The sequence below is a fragment of the Vombatus ursinus genome, unplaced genomic scaffold, assembly GCF_900497805.2.
Source record: "Vombatus ursinus unplaced genomic scaffold, bare-nosed wombat genome assembly UNPS02014798.1, whole genome shotgun sequence".
In the NCBI taxonomy this organism is placed as follows: Eukaryota; Metazoa; Chordata; class Mammalia; order Diprotodontia; family Vombatidae; genus Vombatus; species Vombatus ursinus.
In genome coordinates, this window is record NW_020954576.1 from 65249751 (window position 1) to 65268222 (window position 18472).

Sequence of the window (18472 nt, forward strand, 5' to 3'; positions counted from 1 at the left end):
GCAGAATGCTGTCTAATACATTATTTAACACTAACATGAATTAACAATAATTTTCCTTTGCTAAAAATATAGACACATTTTTAGCCTACTACATATTAGTTAGGATATCTACAACCTTAAAAACTAAACTTTAAAAATAATAATTATGATAATTATAAAACTAGTTAACATTTACATAGGGCTTTAAAGTTAACAATGTATTTTACACATACCATCTCATTTGATCTCACAATGACCTTACGAAGTAGGTGCTGTTATTATCTCCACTTTATAGAGGAGGAAGCCAAAACTGAGAGAAGTGACATGATTTGTCCAGATGAACACAGCTAGCAAAAACGTGAGGCAAGATTCGAGTTCAGGTCTTTATTTGGTTTTAAAAATGGCAATTCACTATATTAGACAATGTACTTTGGTTTCAGTAGTTTATCTGTGAAATTTTTTATGTGCTTAAGTATTTTATCTGAACATTAAATACTGAGATGCTTACTTGTAAAGAAGGGCTGAGACAGTCTCGAAGTATTTCCTGATGATTTGGTTGATGCATTATTTCTAAAGCTTGCTTCCTCTCTTGGGGATGGCGGGTGGGTGACAATAAATGCACCAAGAGTCTCCCAAGCTGTACGCGGAAGGTTTCTTTACAAGACAACAGAATCTTACTCCACTGTTGTCTGGGAGCATGGGTTCTACTTAAGCCCTTCAATCAAGAGAAGAATGAATTTGCCAGTGAGTTACTTTGGACAATAACAGCTTATTCCTATCACGTTAACATTAAAAAGAGGTCTAAGAACAGAGTTTTTGTGTTATACCTCTAACTACTTTAAAAAGCAAAGTAAGAAAGGAGGAGTATAAGTATCAAATATTAGTGACCAGCTATTTCATACTCTCTTGGCCTCACTCCACTACAATGTAGAAAAATGATTCCCTGGGTACAGACTTAGCAATCATTACTGTATAATCTTTAAGAGGGAGTAAATGAGCATGGAAGCTATCTAAGCTACTCTATTACTTTTGTATCTAAGCAATCTCAGAATCAGAAAGCATAATAGAAGAGAATCCCAAAAGAAATAGGTTGTGAAAACATAATAGAGAAAGATAAAACCTCCATTCCTTAAGAATTAATGGAAATCTTCCACATAATTACTTACAAGTGCTATTCTCATTCCTTCTACCATAGTCATTAACATTTCTTTCTGAAATGGGTTCAAATTGGAAAGGTGTTCATGTTGAATTTCCTCTTCAGAAATTCCAGCCTCAGAATTTGAGGTTCTGCCTTGAGTTGTGGTTCCTGGTGTACTCAGAATATCAATAAAATCTGGACTAAATTCTTTTAATAGAAAAATAAGCATAAAGAGAAAACAAAAATTAAGTCATTGACACTATGTTAATAGGATCTAGTGCTACCATTAAAACATTCTAGTATGACTACAAATTCAACTAACATAATATTTCTATGAAGTTAAATGATTAGAAACTGATTCATCTAAAATTATATTAAGTAAAAATTATATTTCTTTAAAGACAATTCTGATTTAAAATATAATCAACTTATTCAAATATGCTAAATACTGCAGTGGTTGAATCCATATGATTATAGTATACATCAAGCTCACAAACCATGCATAGGGTACCTGATAAGCTTCTATAAATATACTTCCCTGGTTTACATGGCATATTGATTTCAAAAGTAATACCAAATTAAGTAATGCTGTGAATGATAAAAGGTCCACTGTTTAAACAAACTAACTACCCCAATGTAAATTACAATTGTTTATAATACAACTCCACAAAGTAAGATTTTCTAGTGAATTATTTGTAAGGAAACTATAAAATCAAGATGCTGAAATACATAAAATTCTTCTTTTGGTTCAAAAGGAGTTTAAGATTCTGAAAAATCTGAGTGAGATGCACTATTTCAGAGCATGGTTTATTGGAAAACAATTCTCTAAAATCTCACAAACTGAACAAATATTCAGATGGGATCTAACTTTCATTTGGGCCTCTATCTCAAGCAGTATCTGTTACACTATAGTGTCCTGTATATTTATTTTATATTCCCTATTAGATTGGAAGTTATGAAGCAGGGACTCATTTTTATATCTCTTTGAAGCATCTAAATATAGTGCCTTTTACATAACATACATTCAATAGGCATTGGTTTAACTGAATATTTTAAGGTTATGAACACCAAAATATTCTACAGCAATTATGCATGACAGTTATTACCTTTGGACTCTTTTTCATTAGTTTCCTATATAGAAGTCTGCTTTGCTTTAAAAAAAAAAAGTCTATGCAGGAAAATTTCAATTTATGAAACAAATAAACTAAAGAATGATCATTTGTATTAAAGAAGAGCTTTCATCCTACAAAGGATTTCACTGCAAGATTCCTTTAAGAGTTTTAGCACTTAGTCCAGCATCTGGCACATAGCAAATGCTTAATAAATGCTTGTTGATGGATTAAAGAAGTCCTATAGCCCTTAACATGATTCAAATTTATTAAAATATTATTTATAAATAACTTTTCAGGAATTCATCTAGTATTCTTGTATACATATTTATTCTGCTGACCAAGTAGCAAAATAATAGGAACTTTAATTACTTTTGGAACAAGTCCTTATCAATTAGACAACAGATATTCATAGTCTTGATCTGATTTACAGTGACACTTCATTTATTTGAGGAATAGAGAGTATATGAGTTTATTTTCCAAATAAGTAAAAGCTTAGACCTCTAATGACATATGGTTACCATTATAAAGACAGCACCACAGAATTTATAGTGGGAAGGATCTTGAAGATCAACTCCTTCATTTTTGATGACGATGAAGCTGGGGCTCAGAGAAGTTAAGTAATTTGCCTGAGATCACAAAGGGAGCATTACCAGTATTCAATCCCAGGCACTGATTCTACTTATATGCTCTTTCCACTACCCCAAAAGGCCTGTCTGTGCTGTAATACAATGAGCACCCCTGAGCTATGCTATAGTTTGGTACTATATGAAAAAAATCCTCATGATTATGCATTTCCAGTTAGTCCTGCTTTTGTTTTATACTCAATGTTGGCTGTGCTGTCACTGTGGTAGGACTGCTTCTAATCAAGGAGGGCCTGGTAAATGTTTAACACCAGAAAAAAATATATATTTATATGTATATACATGACAAACTTTCAAGTTTAACTTCATCATTAACATTTTCTCTATCGCTTTCTTAAATCTAGACAATCCACAAAGCAGTTAAGTCAAGCCTTGATTTGTAGTTTTTGCCAGTGTCTGATATGGAAATGCTCATGCTGAAAATTTAACAATCAGCTCTCACAAGCTGGTACAGGCTGGGTCCAGCACATTATTGATTCTAACACACTGTCCACTATAACCTAGGGCAGAACTGAAATTTTTCAGTGATAACTAAACTTGCAAACTCAACAACCTTAGTTTTCAAGTCAAGTGGTAAAGTCCTGAGAATCATTCAGACTTTGTAGCTATTCTTCTTGTAGCTCATTAGGTCTCTTTTTTTTTTTTTTATTACTTTGAGGTTTACAGTTGCATTTGAAGTACCAGAAGCCTAGTCACTGAATAAGGAGGGAAGATTATACTTTGCTTCTCGTCTTACCCTCAAACACTGCACTTTATTTTTAACTTTCACAAACTCTTTATTTATCACAGACATCTGTGTTAGGAGTTTGATTCCTCATGACTACAAACACCTTAAGTTTAAGGCCTTAAATCTTTAACTTTGACACACAGATGTTGAATAAATTAATTTAATAAAATAATAAAATAAATAACAGATGCTTAATAAATTCTTGTTGTATTTGCTATATCTTAAGTACATAAGAAACACCACGCTGTATCAGTATCATTACTCATCTAAGGTAATATTCTCCCCAGGGGAATGCAAGCACTTTCAGTTTTATTTCTGTCTTTGAATCCCCAGTACCTAGCGTGGTGCGTGGTAGATAGTACATGCTTGCAGAATAATAAATTCTGCCAGTGATGGGAGCACAAAAAGATGTACCTCAAATTCAGCGGTTCCTGTAATAGTTTAGAAAAACAGAAACTAAAATAGCTACACTGTATCAACATCCGAAACTATACTGGGTCACTCTCAGTTTTCATATTGTGCCGATACCTTGATAAACGAGCCTGTTAACGGCTAGCACAGTAAGCCTCTGCAGTCTCTGTGTGAGCTCTGCTTCAGATGCCTGCACAGGATTTTCTTGGCTCATCCTACGCTGCATCATCATATTGAGCTCATCACTTGCCACTGAACGCATTCTCATCAGAAGAGATTCAGATTGAAGAAGAGATTTTCGGGGACCTTCAAGCACAAAAGAAAAAGAGAAAGTGCTAATGTTGCTAAGGAAGGAAACATTTAAAAGTCTTAGCAAGGACACTGGTTTTGTTGCAATTTTTAAAAAACAGTAATGCCAGAACAGGAAAAAAAAGCTTACTTAATGTGTGGTTTATTTAAACACTGTAAAGAAAGTGATTTAGAGAAAGTAGTCCTTTTCCCCATTTGAAGAAGTGTAACAGTACTTTCAATTAAAAAAATCCTATAAAAAACTGTTTTAAAAAGAAATGCAGTTTTAAATATGTAGAGCAGAGTTATTTGCAGGGTTTGATTCTTTAGAAAAATAAAAGTTTACAAGTCAATATAACTAGGGCTGAGAAGAGAACAAAGTTGCACAACATCACTGTTCCACTTCCTCCTATTCACCTTTATCAACAGATTTTCAACTATTCTGTCCTCTAATAATAACAATTACCAATAAAGGCTTTTTCGTGCACAATATTTAATGACATAAAGTAGAAATCAGTGATATGGAAGAGACCAGAAACATGATTACAATCCCAGTGATCTGTAATCAAAATTATTCTGAACACATGCATCATTTACTCAATATTATAAAAAAATTTCTTGAGAAATGTTTTCTCAAATTGAATAGATAGGAATAGCCACTATTACTGCACCTGCTTCTGTAGGAAATGCACATGAAGTGGATCCAGTAGAAAACTGAGGGGCTAATTCTTGATTTAACAAATTCAAGGAGAGGGGCATCGGAAGTTGACCATAGGAACTAAAATGACGTCTTGGTAGATGAGGAATAATGGAACCTTTCATTGCAATTGAACCTTTGTTTTAAATGATTTTTTTAAAAAAAAAATCAATTTTTTACAAATATCTATAAAGATTATACATATATCACTATATAAAACACATTATATTACACACATTATATTACATATTACATATGTCTGGGTACTTATGATGTAAAGATACTGGTGAAACATGGAGGAGGAACTAAGCATTAGCACAGCACCTACTAAGTGCTAAACGCTTAACAAATATTATTTCATTTGATCCTCACAACAATTTTGTGAGGTAGGTGCTGTTACCATTCTTACTTTACAGCTGAAGAAACTGAGGCAAATACAGGTTAAGTGACTCGTCCAGGGTTACAGAACTAATAAATGTCTGAGGTTACATCTGAACTCAGGTCTTCCTGACTCCAGGCCCAGATCTCTATCTGATGCAATACCTAGCTGCCAAGATCAAAAATTCTTTAACAAATTAGATTAAACAGAACAATCCAATGAAAATATAGAGAGTACCTTCAACTGATTATAAAACTCTTTTGAGTACAGTTGCTTTAGAGAAAAAAGGAAAAATTTAAAAAAGTAAACACAATAGCTATTCAAGAAGAAAAATTTCCAGAGTACGCTCTCTGATTGATACAGACTGATCAAATTTTTATAACTTCCATTATATACAGGACTGTATGGTAACACATGATATCTTGAGACATCACATAAAGATAAAATTATAACGTACTATACTTTCTAAGGCAGGAAAGGAATATTCATATTTAACAAAGATTTTCAATGAGACTTGAAAGGTTTTCTTGGTAAGCCTCACATAATCAGAAAATTAATCATACCAATTTCCTGAATGTTGCACTTATGAGGTTAACTCTACATAAATTATTTCAAGCACAAAATATGATAAAACACATTTTAAACATATATTTGAGTCATTCTTTTAGTCAGAGTTGTTTCTAATCAGTCAATCAATAAGCATTTAGTAAGCATCTATTATCTAATAGACACTGTGCTAAGTGCAGGGGATACAAAGAAATGCAAAAACATCCCCTTATCCTCGAGGAATTAATGTATGAGAAATCCATCACTGGCTGTACTTGTGAGGGACCAAACTGTTTGTTCTAAGAACCACCACTTGTTACAGGAACCAAACACTTCTCTTGGGCAGTACCTTTTATGCCCCAACCTACCTGAATTTCTGGTTAATCCAGGAGTTCTTAAGAGATCTATGGATAGATTTCAGAATTTGGATGGGGAAAAATTATATCTTTATTTTTAGTAACCTCTAACTAAAACTTAGAATGGCCTTCAAATATGAATGTAGGCAAAAAACATTATTCTGAGAAGGTGCCCATAGACTTTATTAGACTGCAAAAGGGATACAAAAAGGTTGAGAATTTCAGATCGAGATCCTTTTGCTGAATAAATAGTTTCCATTAAGGGGCCTCTCCTATCCTTCCATTAGAATGAAATACTTCACTTATGACTTTGAAATGATAAGAATACTGGAGATGGTCTAAGTATATCAAAATACATAATGCATCACCTTCACCACAGCATCAGTCCATTCTAACCCTGTTCCCAATGGAACAGGGTTCTAACATACCTCTCTTAAAGTTATTCATATTCTTGCCCAAACTTAATCTGGATATAATGATTTACATCAAATTTTTAATGTCAAAAAAAAAAAAAAAAAGAAACAGGACTTTTTTTGGGGGGGGGTGCAATTGGGGTTAAGTGACTTGCCCAGGGTCACACAGCTAGTAAGTGTCAAGCGTTTGGTCTGAGACTGAATTTGAACTCAGGTTCTCCTAACTTCAGGGCTGCTGCTCTCTCTACTGTGCCACTTAGCTGCCCCAAGAACAGGACTTCTATAACACATTTTAACACTAGACACTGTCTTGCATTATATATTTCAGCTTAAAAAATTCCTTAACTTCAGAAAAAAATCTGTGAAGACTTAATGAACTGATACAAAGTGAAGTGAGAAGAATCAGGAAAACACTGTACACAATAACATGAAAATTGTAAAAATGATCAGCTGCAGAAGATTTAGCTACTCTGATCAACACAATGATCTATGACAATTCCAAAGGATTCACCATAAAAAATGCTGTCTATGTTCATATAGAGAACTGATGCCAACTGAAGCATATTTTTTGTCTCTATTTTTGTTGCTTTTTTTGCTACATGGTTAATATGGAAATGTTTTGCACGACTTCACATGTATAATGGATATTATATTGCTTGCCTTCTCAATGGGTGAGGGAGGGGCTTAAGAGAGGAAGAGAACTGGGAACTTAAAATAAAAAATGCAAAAAAGGAATACCTGCATTCCTAACAGACCAAGGCCAATGACTTAAACAGTTTTATTTTATTATCTCTAATAGAGGTCTTCAAAGTAGGGTGTATACCCAAGGGGATGTGTAAGATGGCCCACTGGAATCCAAGAAGAAAATATAGAACTTCTATATACATTTACATTTATCTAAAAATTACTAATATTTAATATTCAGGTGGTTACTGGTGTCTTCATTCAATCATTATGTCACATGCTCACATGTCACTTAATGCATGTGAAATGCTTTGAGGGAAGAATGGGAAATCTACAATATGGGTTGACAATGATACATTTTTTTATTCATTCACTTTCAGAGTTTCATAATGAATTACAGTTTACTTGTGGGTTAAGTAAATTTATGGATTACATTATCTAGTTTTAACTAAATTAACCCTCACAAAATGGACAAGAAGTTTAAAAATATTCTAGCAAACATATCAATCAAGAATTAAAGACAATATGAATGTGAACAACAAGCAAACACCAGCAGAGCTGACCCTTCTCCTACTCACAGTATGAGGTCTTCATCAAAGACTTCATCATGAAGTCAAGCAACAATCATCTAATCAGATCTGCCAAGCAGTTAGTTCTCAATGTTGAAATTATCAAGAAGATAATTTAAAATACGGCAATGAACCTTACCCTATCGCATCATGAAATAGGATCTTATCAACTAATCAAACATTTATTAAGGACCTATTATGTCCCATACACTATGCCAAGTAGTGAGTATACAAAGGCAAAAGTGAAACACAGTCCTTGCCTTCAAGTAGCTTACATTTTATCAGAGAAGGAAAAAAATGCATATAAGCATATAGAAAAACACAAAGGTAGCTGAAGGGAAGTGACATACTAGCAGCTGGGAGGAACAGGAAAGGATTCCTTTAAAGTGTGGTGCTTGAACTGAGTTTTGAAGGAAACAAGGAGTCTAACAAATGGTGATAAGGAAGGAATAGTGGACAGCCAATGCCAAAAAACACAGATGCAATGTGGTTTGTAAGCAACAGCAGCAAGAGAGCCAGTCTGGCTAGAAGAGAGTATAGAGAAGGAAATGATGTATAAGAAAGGTAGGCTAGGGTTAAGTTGTAAAAGCCAAAGAGGACTTCATATTTTATTCTGAACAGAATTCTTGTATTTTATTGCAATATGATGAGACCTGCATTTCAGGAAAATCATTTTGGCAACCTTCTATAATAAGTACCTTCTCTTCTCTCTCTTTTCTAAACCTTCTGGGATTTGGCTTCTGATCTCATCATTCAATGATCTTGAATCCCAAATCTAATGGCCTTTTCTGAGCCTTCCTCCATCTTGACTTGTCTACGGAATCTGACACTGTTAATGACCTTTTTCTCCTGCACAGTCTCTCCTCACTGGGGCTTCATCACAGCACTTCCATCAACTTCCACAGTTTCAATTACATCTATGCAAATGATTCTTAGATCTATATATCCAGCCCTACTCTCTCTCTCTCTCTCTCTCTCTCTCTCTCTCGCTACAAACATACATCTTGGACACCTCAGACTGGATATCCCATAAGCAGCTCAAAAAAAAAAAATCAACAAGTTTAAAACAAAATTCATCTTTAGCCCCAAGACCATCCCTACCCTCAGCATCATTCTTCTAGTCACATCCAGGCTCACAACCTTGGTATTATCCTCAACCCCTCAATCCCCCATATACAATTTGTAACCAGACTTTTTCATTTCTGTCTTCACAACATCTCTCATATAGACTCCCCTCTACAGTTACACAGCTACAGCCTTAATTGTTAGTCCCCATCACCTCTGTCCCAGACTACTGCAACAGCTTTCCAACTAGCTGACCCACAGCTTCCTCCCTATTCCAATCTCTTCTCCATTCAGCTGCTAAGGTGATTTTTCTTAAGGGTAAGTCACAGCCCTACTTAAAGAGCTCTGGTGACTCCCTATTCCCTCTGAGGTCTAATAAGCTCTTTGGAACTCGGCCACTTCCTACCTTCCTTCCTACTCTTCCTGCACTTTACTCCCTAGCATATGGGGTTTGATCTAACTCCCCTGGCCTACTAGTAGTTCCATCAACACAATTCTAGACCTTCTACCTTTGTGCCTTCTCACTGCATGTTTCATGCCTGGAAAGCTCTGGCTCCTCACCTTCAACCTTTTGGTTCCTTTAGCTTCCTTCAAGACTCAACTCAAGCCCCACTCTTTCAAAAGTTCTTTCCCAGTACCTCAACTATTAGTGCATAGAAAGGAGAAGATAAAGGACAGACGCCTGGGAGACAACAATGGTTAGTGGAAGTGACCTGGATGAAGATCAAGCAAAAGAGACTCAGGAGTGGAGAAATAGGCAGGAGAAGAACCAAGAAACATGTAAACAAAATGCAGAGAGGAGAGACTCTAAGGAAAAGGTGATGGACAGTGTCAAAGATTACAGATATGTCAAGAAAGATGAGAATTGAGCAAAGCCTATTATATTTGGCAATTAAGAGATCACTGGTAACTTTGGAGAGAAGTCTCTCCAAATGATGAAGTCAGAAGTCAACTGCAGAGGGTTTAGAAGGAAAGGAGAAAACACTGAGGCATCTATTAAAGAAATCTTTCTTAAGGAATTTAACCTCACAGGTGAGCACAGGAATAGGACAATGCTTAGTGGGGATGACTGGATCAAATGAGGTTTGTTTTAAGGATGAGGGAGATGTGAGTGTTTTTTTTAGGAATTAAGCAAAGCATACAGTCAACAAGAAGAGATTGTTGATAGTGAGAGAGTAGAGATGATAAAAGGGAGCAATCTTTGGGAGAAAATTGGATGGAATAAGATCAAGGGTGCATTCGAATGGGTTCTCTTGGCAAGGTTAAGGGCCCTTTTGTTCTGTGACGTAGTGAAGAAAGAGATGGTAGATGAAGGGATTTGAATAAAGTTAGATGAGGAGAAGGGGAGAATAGGGAGCTTTCAGTGAATGTCTTCCTTTTAGTGAAATATGCAGCAAGGTCTTCAGCTTAGAGAGTGGATAAGGGGGTGCTGTGGGAGACTTGAGGAGAAAAGAAAAAATGTGGAATAGTTGCTTTGGTTAATGAGACAGTAAATCAATTAAGAAGGTATAAAAGGATTGTCTTGTTGGAGTTGAGATTATTTAACAAAAATTTGTAGTGGACCCATTAAGCAGGATTTTATGATTTATTCCAGCTCCATACAGTAGCATGCAAATAGGAACAAAAGCAGCAGATGGTGGGAGTAAACCAAGTTTGGACAGTCAAAGAAGGTCATTCTTTTGAAGTTTAACTTAAACTACATGGTTATAAATTAAATACTAAGACAGAAAATACAATTTATTTTTTAAAAAATAAAGTGGTAAATAAGTTCTTTCATCAACTGCTTTTTAAATTATTTTACCACCCCCTCTCTTTATTCTCCAAAAACAAAAAACAAAAAAACTTCATATCACTTCCATGTAACCCTACAGATCAGGAGGATATAAAAAAATAAATGATGTAACCAACTACAATTGTATGGCAACAAAAATTTTTTCTGTAACCAAGGGGCTAGAAATGACCATAAAATGGAAGAGAATGGTTAGGAATAGCTAAAGTGAAGAACTAACTTAATAGAAGAGTAAGACTAAAATTTTAGAGACCAAAAGAAAACAGAAAAAGGACTAAAGAAAGAAGAAATGGATTATATAATGGCTAGGAGGTATAAGAGAAAATTAATGAAAACAGCAATTAAGTTTATATGGCTAGACTGAAGAGAACAAACCTAAATGTAATAGGAGGTAGGAACAGTTACATAAATGTGAGCTTATAGATGAAAAGAATTAAAGTCCATGCTCAATTTTAATATGATTCAAAAAACATGTGGGGGCTCACTGCGGAGCTTAGACAATGTGAATATGATCAAACATATTTTTTTAGAAACTTAATTCTTGCTGCTGTGTGTGGGAAAATTATAGAGGGGAGAGAGGAAAGATGTCAAGGGCATTATTACATTGGTTCAAATAAAAGCCTAGACTAGACATTTTGTTGTGGCAATAAAAAAGAACAAAATTGATTAATATGATGAAGAATTAGCAAGGCTTGCTAAGTGTGTAATTTTAAAAGTACTCATTCTCTTTGCACATAAGTAGAAAGGTAAATTCTACCAAAGCAGCCCTCACTTGACAGAAAGACACATTAATGGGAGTACCCAAAACCCAATGGTTTCTAGGACTGCAAGGAGATATGTTGTGCCTGGCTGGATAAATTAAAAATGTTCTACTAGAGGACAATACTATAATTTGAGAAGGGAGTTGGGAGCAAAGAATGTGTAACACTCCATTAATGTTCTACTCCAATGTTTTACAGTGGGATGAAGGTAGCCCTAGGATCTTAAAGGCGATGTCAACAGAATGAAAGCTCAGGGAAGTCCATGGTAGGTTTCAAGTTTTAGCACAGTTGCTATGTCTGTCATTCCATAGTCATTCTGGCTAAATTCTGAGTGTCGCATCACCAGAAAGTTGATTACCAAGCAACTGATATTTATAGCAACTCATACAAGCATAGACATTTCAGGAATTGTCCATGGATACAGGAAATCACACCAATGAAAACAGACATTTTGAAGTGTCATGGGAGATAACAGGATGTAGATATGGAAGTGGCTAAAATGTTTTAGATGGGGTCCAGAATATAAATGTACATTTTTTTGACCTAAGAATGCGATTTTTACATGGCTTTTAAGTTTTGTTTACTGACATGGGCAAGATGTATTATATGGAAAAAAATTCAGGCTAAATATGAACAAATTTCTGGACCATTATATTAATATATCAATTAAGCTTATGCAGTCTTTGGAGATGTGTTTTGTAATTTTATTTTCATCCTGATTGAAGATAAGCACAATGAGATCACATTCAGCTTCAGAATTTTATGAAGTCAGGGAAATCTAGCAATATTTACCAGTGTGTAGCATATTTAGAAGTTACTTAGATTGTAACTATGATTTGACATTGAGATCTGCAATGTTAAAAAAAAAAAACACCAAAATACCTAACACGAGGAAAAAGAAGTACTCTTAAAATTTATAAAGTTTAAATTTCTAAATATTTTATTGACCATCTACCTCCTTAACCATGAAATTTGGAAAAAAAATGTAAATGGTACCATTATGGGGGAAAGTAAAGCTATCTTTTCCATTTATAATGTTTAGAACATTTTTATTTCATTACTCACCAGCAATACTTTTTCGCTTTTGAAATATTGCATGATGAGGAATAGAAGGTAACTGACATGAATTTGGCAGGTTTTGAGTATCTTGGTTTGCAGTCGTCCTTATAAATTCAATAGCTGCCTGAAGAACTCTGAATTGTAGTGCAATAGCCATATCTGAGAACAAACAAAAAATACTAAATAAGAACTGTTCTGTGAAATATTTAAGCTATACAATGAATAATTGTTTACTGAATCAATTTTATTTCTAGGCAACACCAAAAAGCATCAGTCAGCTTTTAGCATATATAAATTTCAAAATTAAAATGTGAAATTTAAGATAAAAATATTTTTGGACATTAGTGAACAGAAGAATTTCTGATGAAAGTAACTTTTAGGCTAAGACCAAATTTCAAAAATAAGTTATAAGAAGAACATTATTCACTGCAAAAGGTAGCCTATAAAATAAATTGCTTTCTTTGTGTAAATGTGTCACAGTAAAGGATGTTTTATAATTAAAGAAATAATTTTAAATGAACAAATGGTTGATTTTTGACAGGTCTGTTGTCCCAACCTCTATTCTCCTTCAAAAAAAGGCATTAAAGGAAAATGAGAGAGTATCAAATCTTCTGCAGTAAACCTAAGAATTTAAATTCCAGATTTGTAAGGGAAGTTGGCAGTTTTATTCTCATTGAGTATATTAACATATCTCTCAGTTGTCACTGGCACTCTAATTTTTGCCTGATAAGGGTCCCATTACAAAACTAATTAACATAATTATAAAATTAACCTTATCAGTAAACTTATCTCTAAAAAGAAACTTAAAAGATTACAGACAAATCTCATTTTCAACAATTATGTTGATTAATTCTTTTTTAAATTTTTTTATGCTGAATAATTCTTGTAAAATTCAAGTCTTACTTTGTGTCCTTTTGTTTTTGCTGCTTTGAACGTATCCAAGCAATATGATGAGATCTTCAATAACCCTAAAATATTGTGAACCTGAAGAACTGCAAGCATGAATTGTAACAGCTACCAGAAGTTGTTGTATTTCACAAACAAGTAATTTGTAGTCATTCAAAGGAATGCTAAAAAACAAAAACCCCAATGGAAAGAAGGGTCAGAAATTTTTTAAAAAGAATACATATCATTAATGCTAACAATCTATCTCGTCCATAAGATCAAGTCCCACCCCGCCCCAGTCCCCCATTCGGACTTAGTGTGAACACTTGATTGGCTATAGCTCTCCTACAACTCAGAAGCCCCAAATTCAAGTCATACAGCAGCCACAGCCTCTCCCACACCATCAACCTAACTCAAATCTTCTTCAGACAATCATTTTTCAAGTATAATATAATTTTTTTGTTGCTGTCGTTCAGTCGTTTCAGTTGTGTTTGACTCTTTGTGACCGCGTTTGGAGTGTTCTTGGCAAACATATTTCAGTGGTTTGCCATTTCCTTCTTCAGCTCATTTTACAAATGAAGAAACTGAGGCACAGAGTTATTGACTTTCCCAGGGTCACACAGCTAGTAAGTGTCTGGGGCCAGATTCGAACTCAGGAAGAGGAATCTTCCTGACTCCCAACCTGGTGCTCTATCCATTGCACCACTTAGCTGCCCCAATATTATTTTTAACCCATCTTATTTTCCTTTCACTATGCTTTGATTAAAAGAAAAAAAAAGAAAGAAAAAGAAGTAGTAAATGTTTGGGGTCAATTAACACAGTACTATTCATGGACTTCTACTCAGTGTGATTTATTAAAAAAAAAAGATTTTAGGTTCCCCAAGGTATCCCCAAATTAGCCTAATGGCATCCCAGAAATCGTTCCCCAATTCTGCCATTCCTGTGTTAATTCTAGGAAAGTCCAAAATCAGATGAATTCCCATGTTGCCTGCACAGCCCATATGGGTATCCTCCATTCTTCACTTCAAGAATACAGAAGAAATTTTTGAAGTTCCAACATGGAATTTCATTTGCTAAAATGTCTATGTGTATGTGTGGCCTGTGATTTCATCAGCTACCTGAGAAGATCTCCCTCCACCAACTTGCATCAGAACCTTCTCTGCAACCTAGAGTCTTGGAGAGTTGCCTGGGGACACTGAGATTAACAAACTTACACACACACAGCCACAAGTGTGTGTCAAGAGGCAGAAGCAGAGCTCAACTCTTCTTGAGTGAGCGTAGTTCAATGTCTACTCTGCCAGTCTGCCTCTCACTATTATCTTATGCTATTAAAAGCATTCTGATTGAAAAGGTGTTTCACATGCCTGAAAATATTGTACAAAATGTAAATTGGGATGTTAGAAGCATCAAAAAGTAAAACTAGCTCCAAGTCTGAGTAAGTTTTAATTTGAAATACTCTTCCCAGAAAGACTCAATGCCTAAGCCCTAGGAATCACCACCTAATTGGGTGAACATGGGCACATGACTTCAGCTCTCTGAGGTGTCCTAGATGTTTTTATTTTTTTTGTTTGTTTTCTGTCAAGTTTGCTCTTTTTCCTCCTTTTCTTTTCCATTTCTCTACTTATGCAGGATCCTTTCACATGAAGGAAAGCGTCATTTGGCTACGATGGAATAGCTGGAGCACTGGATGCAGGCAGACAAGCCCTTGGCCATGATCCCAGCTCTACCACCTGTGGCACACTTGACAAGTGACAACTCCTTGGAGCTTTCGTTTCCGTATCTATAGAATGGTGGGGTCAGACAATGACCTCTAAGGTCTCTTCCAATTCTGAATCTGAAATCCATGGTCCCATGGGGCAGCCAATCCCCTTTTAGTCAGTTCTTCACAATTTCTTTCCTGTGCTGAGCTGAAATCCATCTCCCCATACATTCATTCACTGGTCCTAATTCTATCATCTGAGGCCAAGCAGACAAGGTCAAATTCCAATTCCATGCTGACAGAGCATGGCAGCATGTAAAGAATTCTGGACTTCAAGTCTGGAAACCTAGATTTTAATCCTTCAAGACACAAGAATTGTGTGGCCAGCCATTTAACCCCTCTGTGCCTCAGATTCTTCATCTAAAAGGTGAAGATAATTCTTGTACTACACATGACTTGAAATGATTGTGATTGTGAGGAAAAGTGACTGATAAGCTTTAAACATTATACAGATCTGAGCTGTGAATTACATTAGAATACTTCAAACTTTTAAAGACAATGATCATACTCCTTATTAATTTTTTGATTATCCAAAGCTTAAATGTTCTAGGTTCTTGACAATAATCATATAATAGTTTCAAGTTCCCTCACTATCTTGGTCATCCCTCTTTCAATTTACTAGCTTCTCAATATTTTGATTGGATCTGTGATCTCAGATCACATAGTAGTTATGCCTTCTAATGGTATAGATCACACTTATTCATGCCTTCTCAACCTATGCAATACTGTTCCATGTGTTTTCACAAATCTTACATAGAGGTTTGCCCAAAAGCTTGTAATTTTCTTCTAGATTCCTTGCAATTATGTAAATATCAGTGAAGACCATGAACTGTCCACTAGTTATCCATAGCACTTACATTCCTGGATTATTAACTTTTCCAGTCACGCATTATACAACCTACTCATTCCCACTATGCATCTCTCTATTGTCCTCTGAATGACCTACAGCCTTAATTTTTTCAAAGGCTGAGATTCTAAGACTTGCAATAACATGACATCACTGCAAGAACACTGAGGTTAAAAAAGATGGGACTTTGTTTCAGGAAGAAGCTTAGGGTTATTAAAAGCATCTCAACTTCTCAAATATAATCTAATCCACTCATCTCTCTGTTCCTCACTTTCTTCATCCATACAACAAAGGGGTTGGACTAGATCCCTGATAGCTCTAAAACCTATGATCTTCATTCTTTTTAATTTTGAGGCCAATTCACTGTCCATGTGCACTGCTTTTTCAAGATACATATATTGATGAACCAGCTCCATGGGCTATCTAGATAGCTACATATCACAATAGGCACTTTTCATCCACTTAGTTTTTCTCATGTAGATTTTTAGGACAAACTATGTTGTGTGGTTTAGAAGGCTTGTCAATGTTCTAGCACTTAAAAAAATAAATAAAATGTCATCTACAAATAGCAGTATCTGGAGGAATTGACCATCTATAGGTAATTCCTACTGGATTTGGATTTTGTATTGAGTACCCTCCCTGACACTGGCAATTAGCTCTGATGAACATACATCTCCCCGCCTTATGCCTTATCTCATATTTAGTATTAGAGGATCAAAGGTCTCTCAGTAATTATATCTTTCAAGGAATCTTCAAATTCATGCCTCTTCTGAACTTCAATATTTCCATTAAAGTTATCACTGTCCTCCCCATCATCCTCTGAATCCTCAACCCCCTCCCTGATCCCATGTTTCCAATGGAGTCTTGTCACTAAGTTCCTCAGTCTGGCTGATTTCTCCTTTTCAAAATCTCTTGTATTCATTCCCTTGACTAGATTCATATGACTACCACCCTAGTAAAGGACTTTATCAACTCTCACTGGGATTGAAGTGTCTTCCCAATTATTCTCCCTACCTTCAGTATCACCTCTCTAACTCCTCTTTCACATAGTATCTAAAGCGATCCTCCTAAGGAATAGGACTAATGATGTCACTTCCCTGCTCAATAAACTCCAGTGGCTCCCTAGGATTTCTAGAACTAAATACCAATTCAATTTTCCTCTTTCCCATTTATTAAGGTACACCTTAAAATATACTAATGTAATACTTACTCTGTTTCTAGTCCATTTAAGGCAGCAATGGTATTACATAATACATATAACAGGCCATTATCCAGCAACATATCTGCCACTTTAGAACAAGAATTTAAAATTTGAAGAAGAAGAAAAAGAGAATTATGTAAGAGTATGTTGTCACAGAGAGAGGTTTCTATTAGTCCAAGGACCGGAATGATACACCATTTCTGAAAGAGTTCCATGTTTTTCACTTCTTCAAAGTCAAATCTATTTTAAAAAATAACACATAATATATAGCATTTAGTTAGGAATCAGGTATAAAGTGAGAAAAATACCTGTAACATTTCTGATATTTCTTCTATTTTAATGACTACATTATTTTAAACAGTCTATGTCACCAGTACCTAAGACAACTTTATAGCTAATGTTAAAGAAGCAGCATTGAGACATAACAATCACCATCAACATTTACATAGTGCTTACTATGTACCAGGCACTGTGCTAATCTCTTTATAATTATTATCTCATTTGATCCTCATGAGAACCCTGGGAATCAGGTGCTATTATTCGTTGTTTAGTAATTTTTCAGTTGTGTCTGACTCTTCATGACCCTATTTGAGGTTTTCTTGGCAAAGATACTGAAGATACTGGAGTAATTGGACATTTCCTTCTCCAGCTCATTTTATATATGAGGAACTGAGGTAAACAGGGTTAAGTGACTTGTCCAGGGTCACTCAGCTAGGAAGTGTCTGAGGTCAGATTTGAACTTAGGAAGAGGAATCTTTCTGATTCCAGGCTTGGCGCTCTATCCACTATACCACCCAGCCACCCTATTTTACCCCCATTTTATAGATGACGAAACTAGGGCAAACAGAGGTTAAGTGGGCTACCCAGGGTCACACAGTTAGTAACTGTCTGAGGCCAGATTTTAACTCGGGTCTTCCTGACTCAAGGCCCAGTATTTTCTCAATATTGCCTGGCACATAGCACATTTCATAGTAAGTGGTTAATAAATCTTCGCTGACTAGCTAATATATGTTTTTTGACTAATGGGGGAAATAAACAGGAAATAATATTAGTAGTATATTAAAAAACACACCAAAGTATGTATTTGGCAAGGAGGTCTAGACCTGTGACCTCTTGGTGTAGTGAACTGGTGAGGGTACTGACTCCATCAATGTAGATCAGCAATT

At 35.3% G+C, this 18472-nt stretch overlaps 1 protein-coding gene across 1 annotated transcript in view; it reads right to left on the reverse strand.

Moving 5' to 3' along the window:
• Window positions 1-18472, reverse strand: part of LOC114049583 (lysosomal-trafficking regulator-like) — a 247660-nt gene that overhangs the window by 67718 nt on the left and 161470 nt on the right. Inside the window, 7 exon segments of the mRNA XM_027870837.1 lie at window positions 488-694; window positions 1146-1324; window positions 4126-4314; window positions 12621-12773; window positions 13518-13684; window positions 17316-17546; window positions 18446-18472. The exon segment at window positions 18446-18472 is cut by the window's right edge and continues 149 nt beyond it. Of these exon segments, the coding sequence (XP_027726638.1) occupies window positions 488-694; window positions 1146-1324; window positions 4126-4314; window positions 12621-12773; window positions 13518-13684; window positions 17316-17546; window positions 18446-18472 (1153 nt within the window).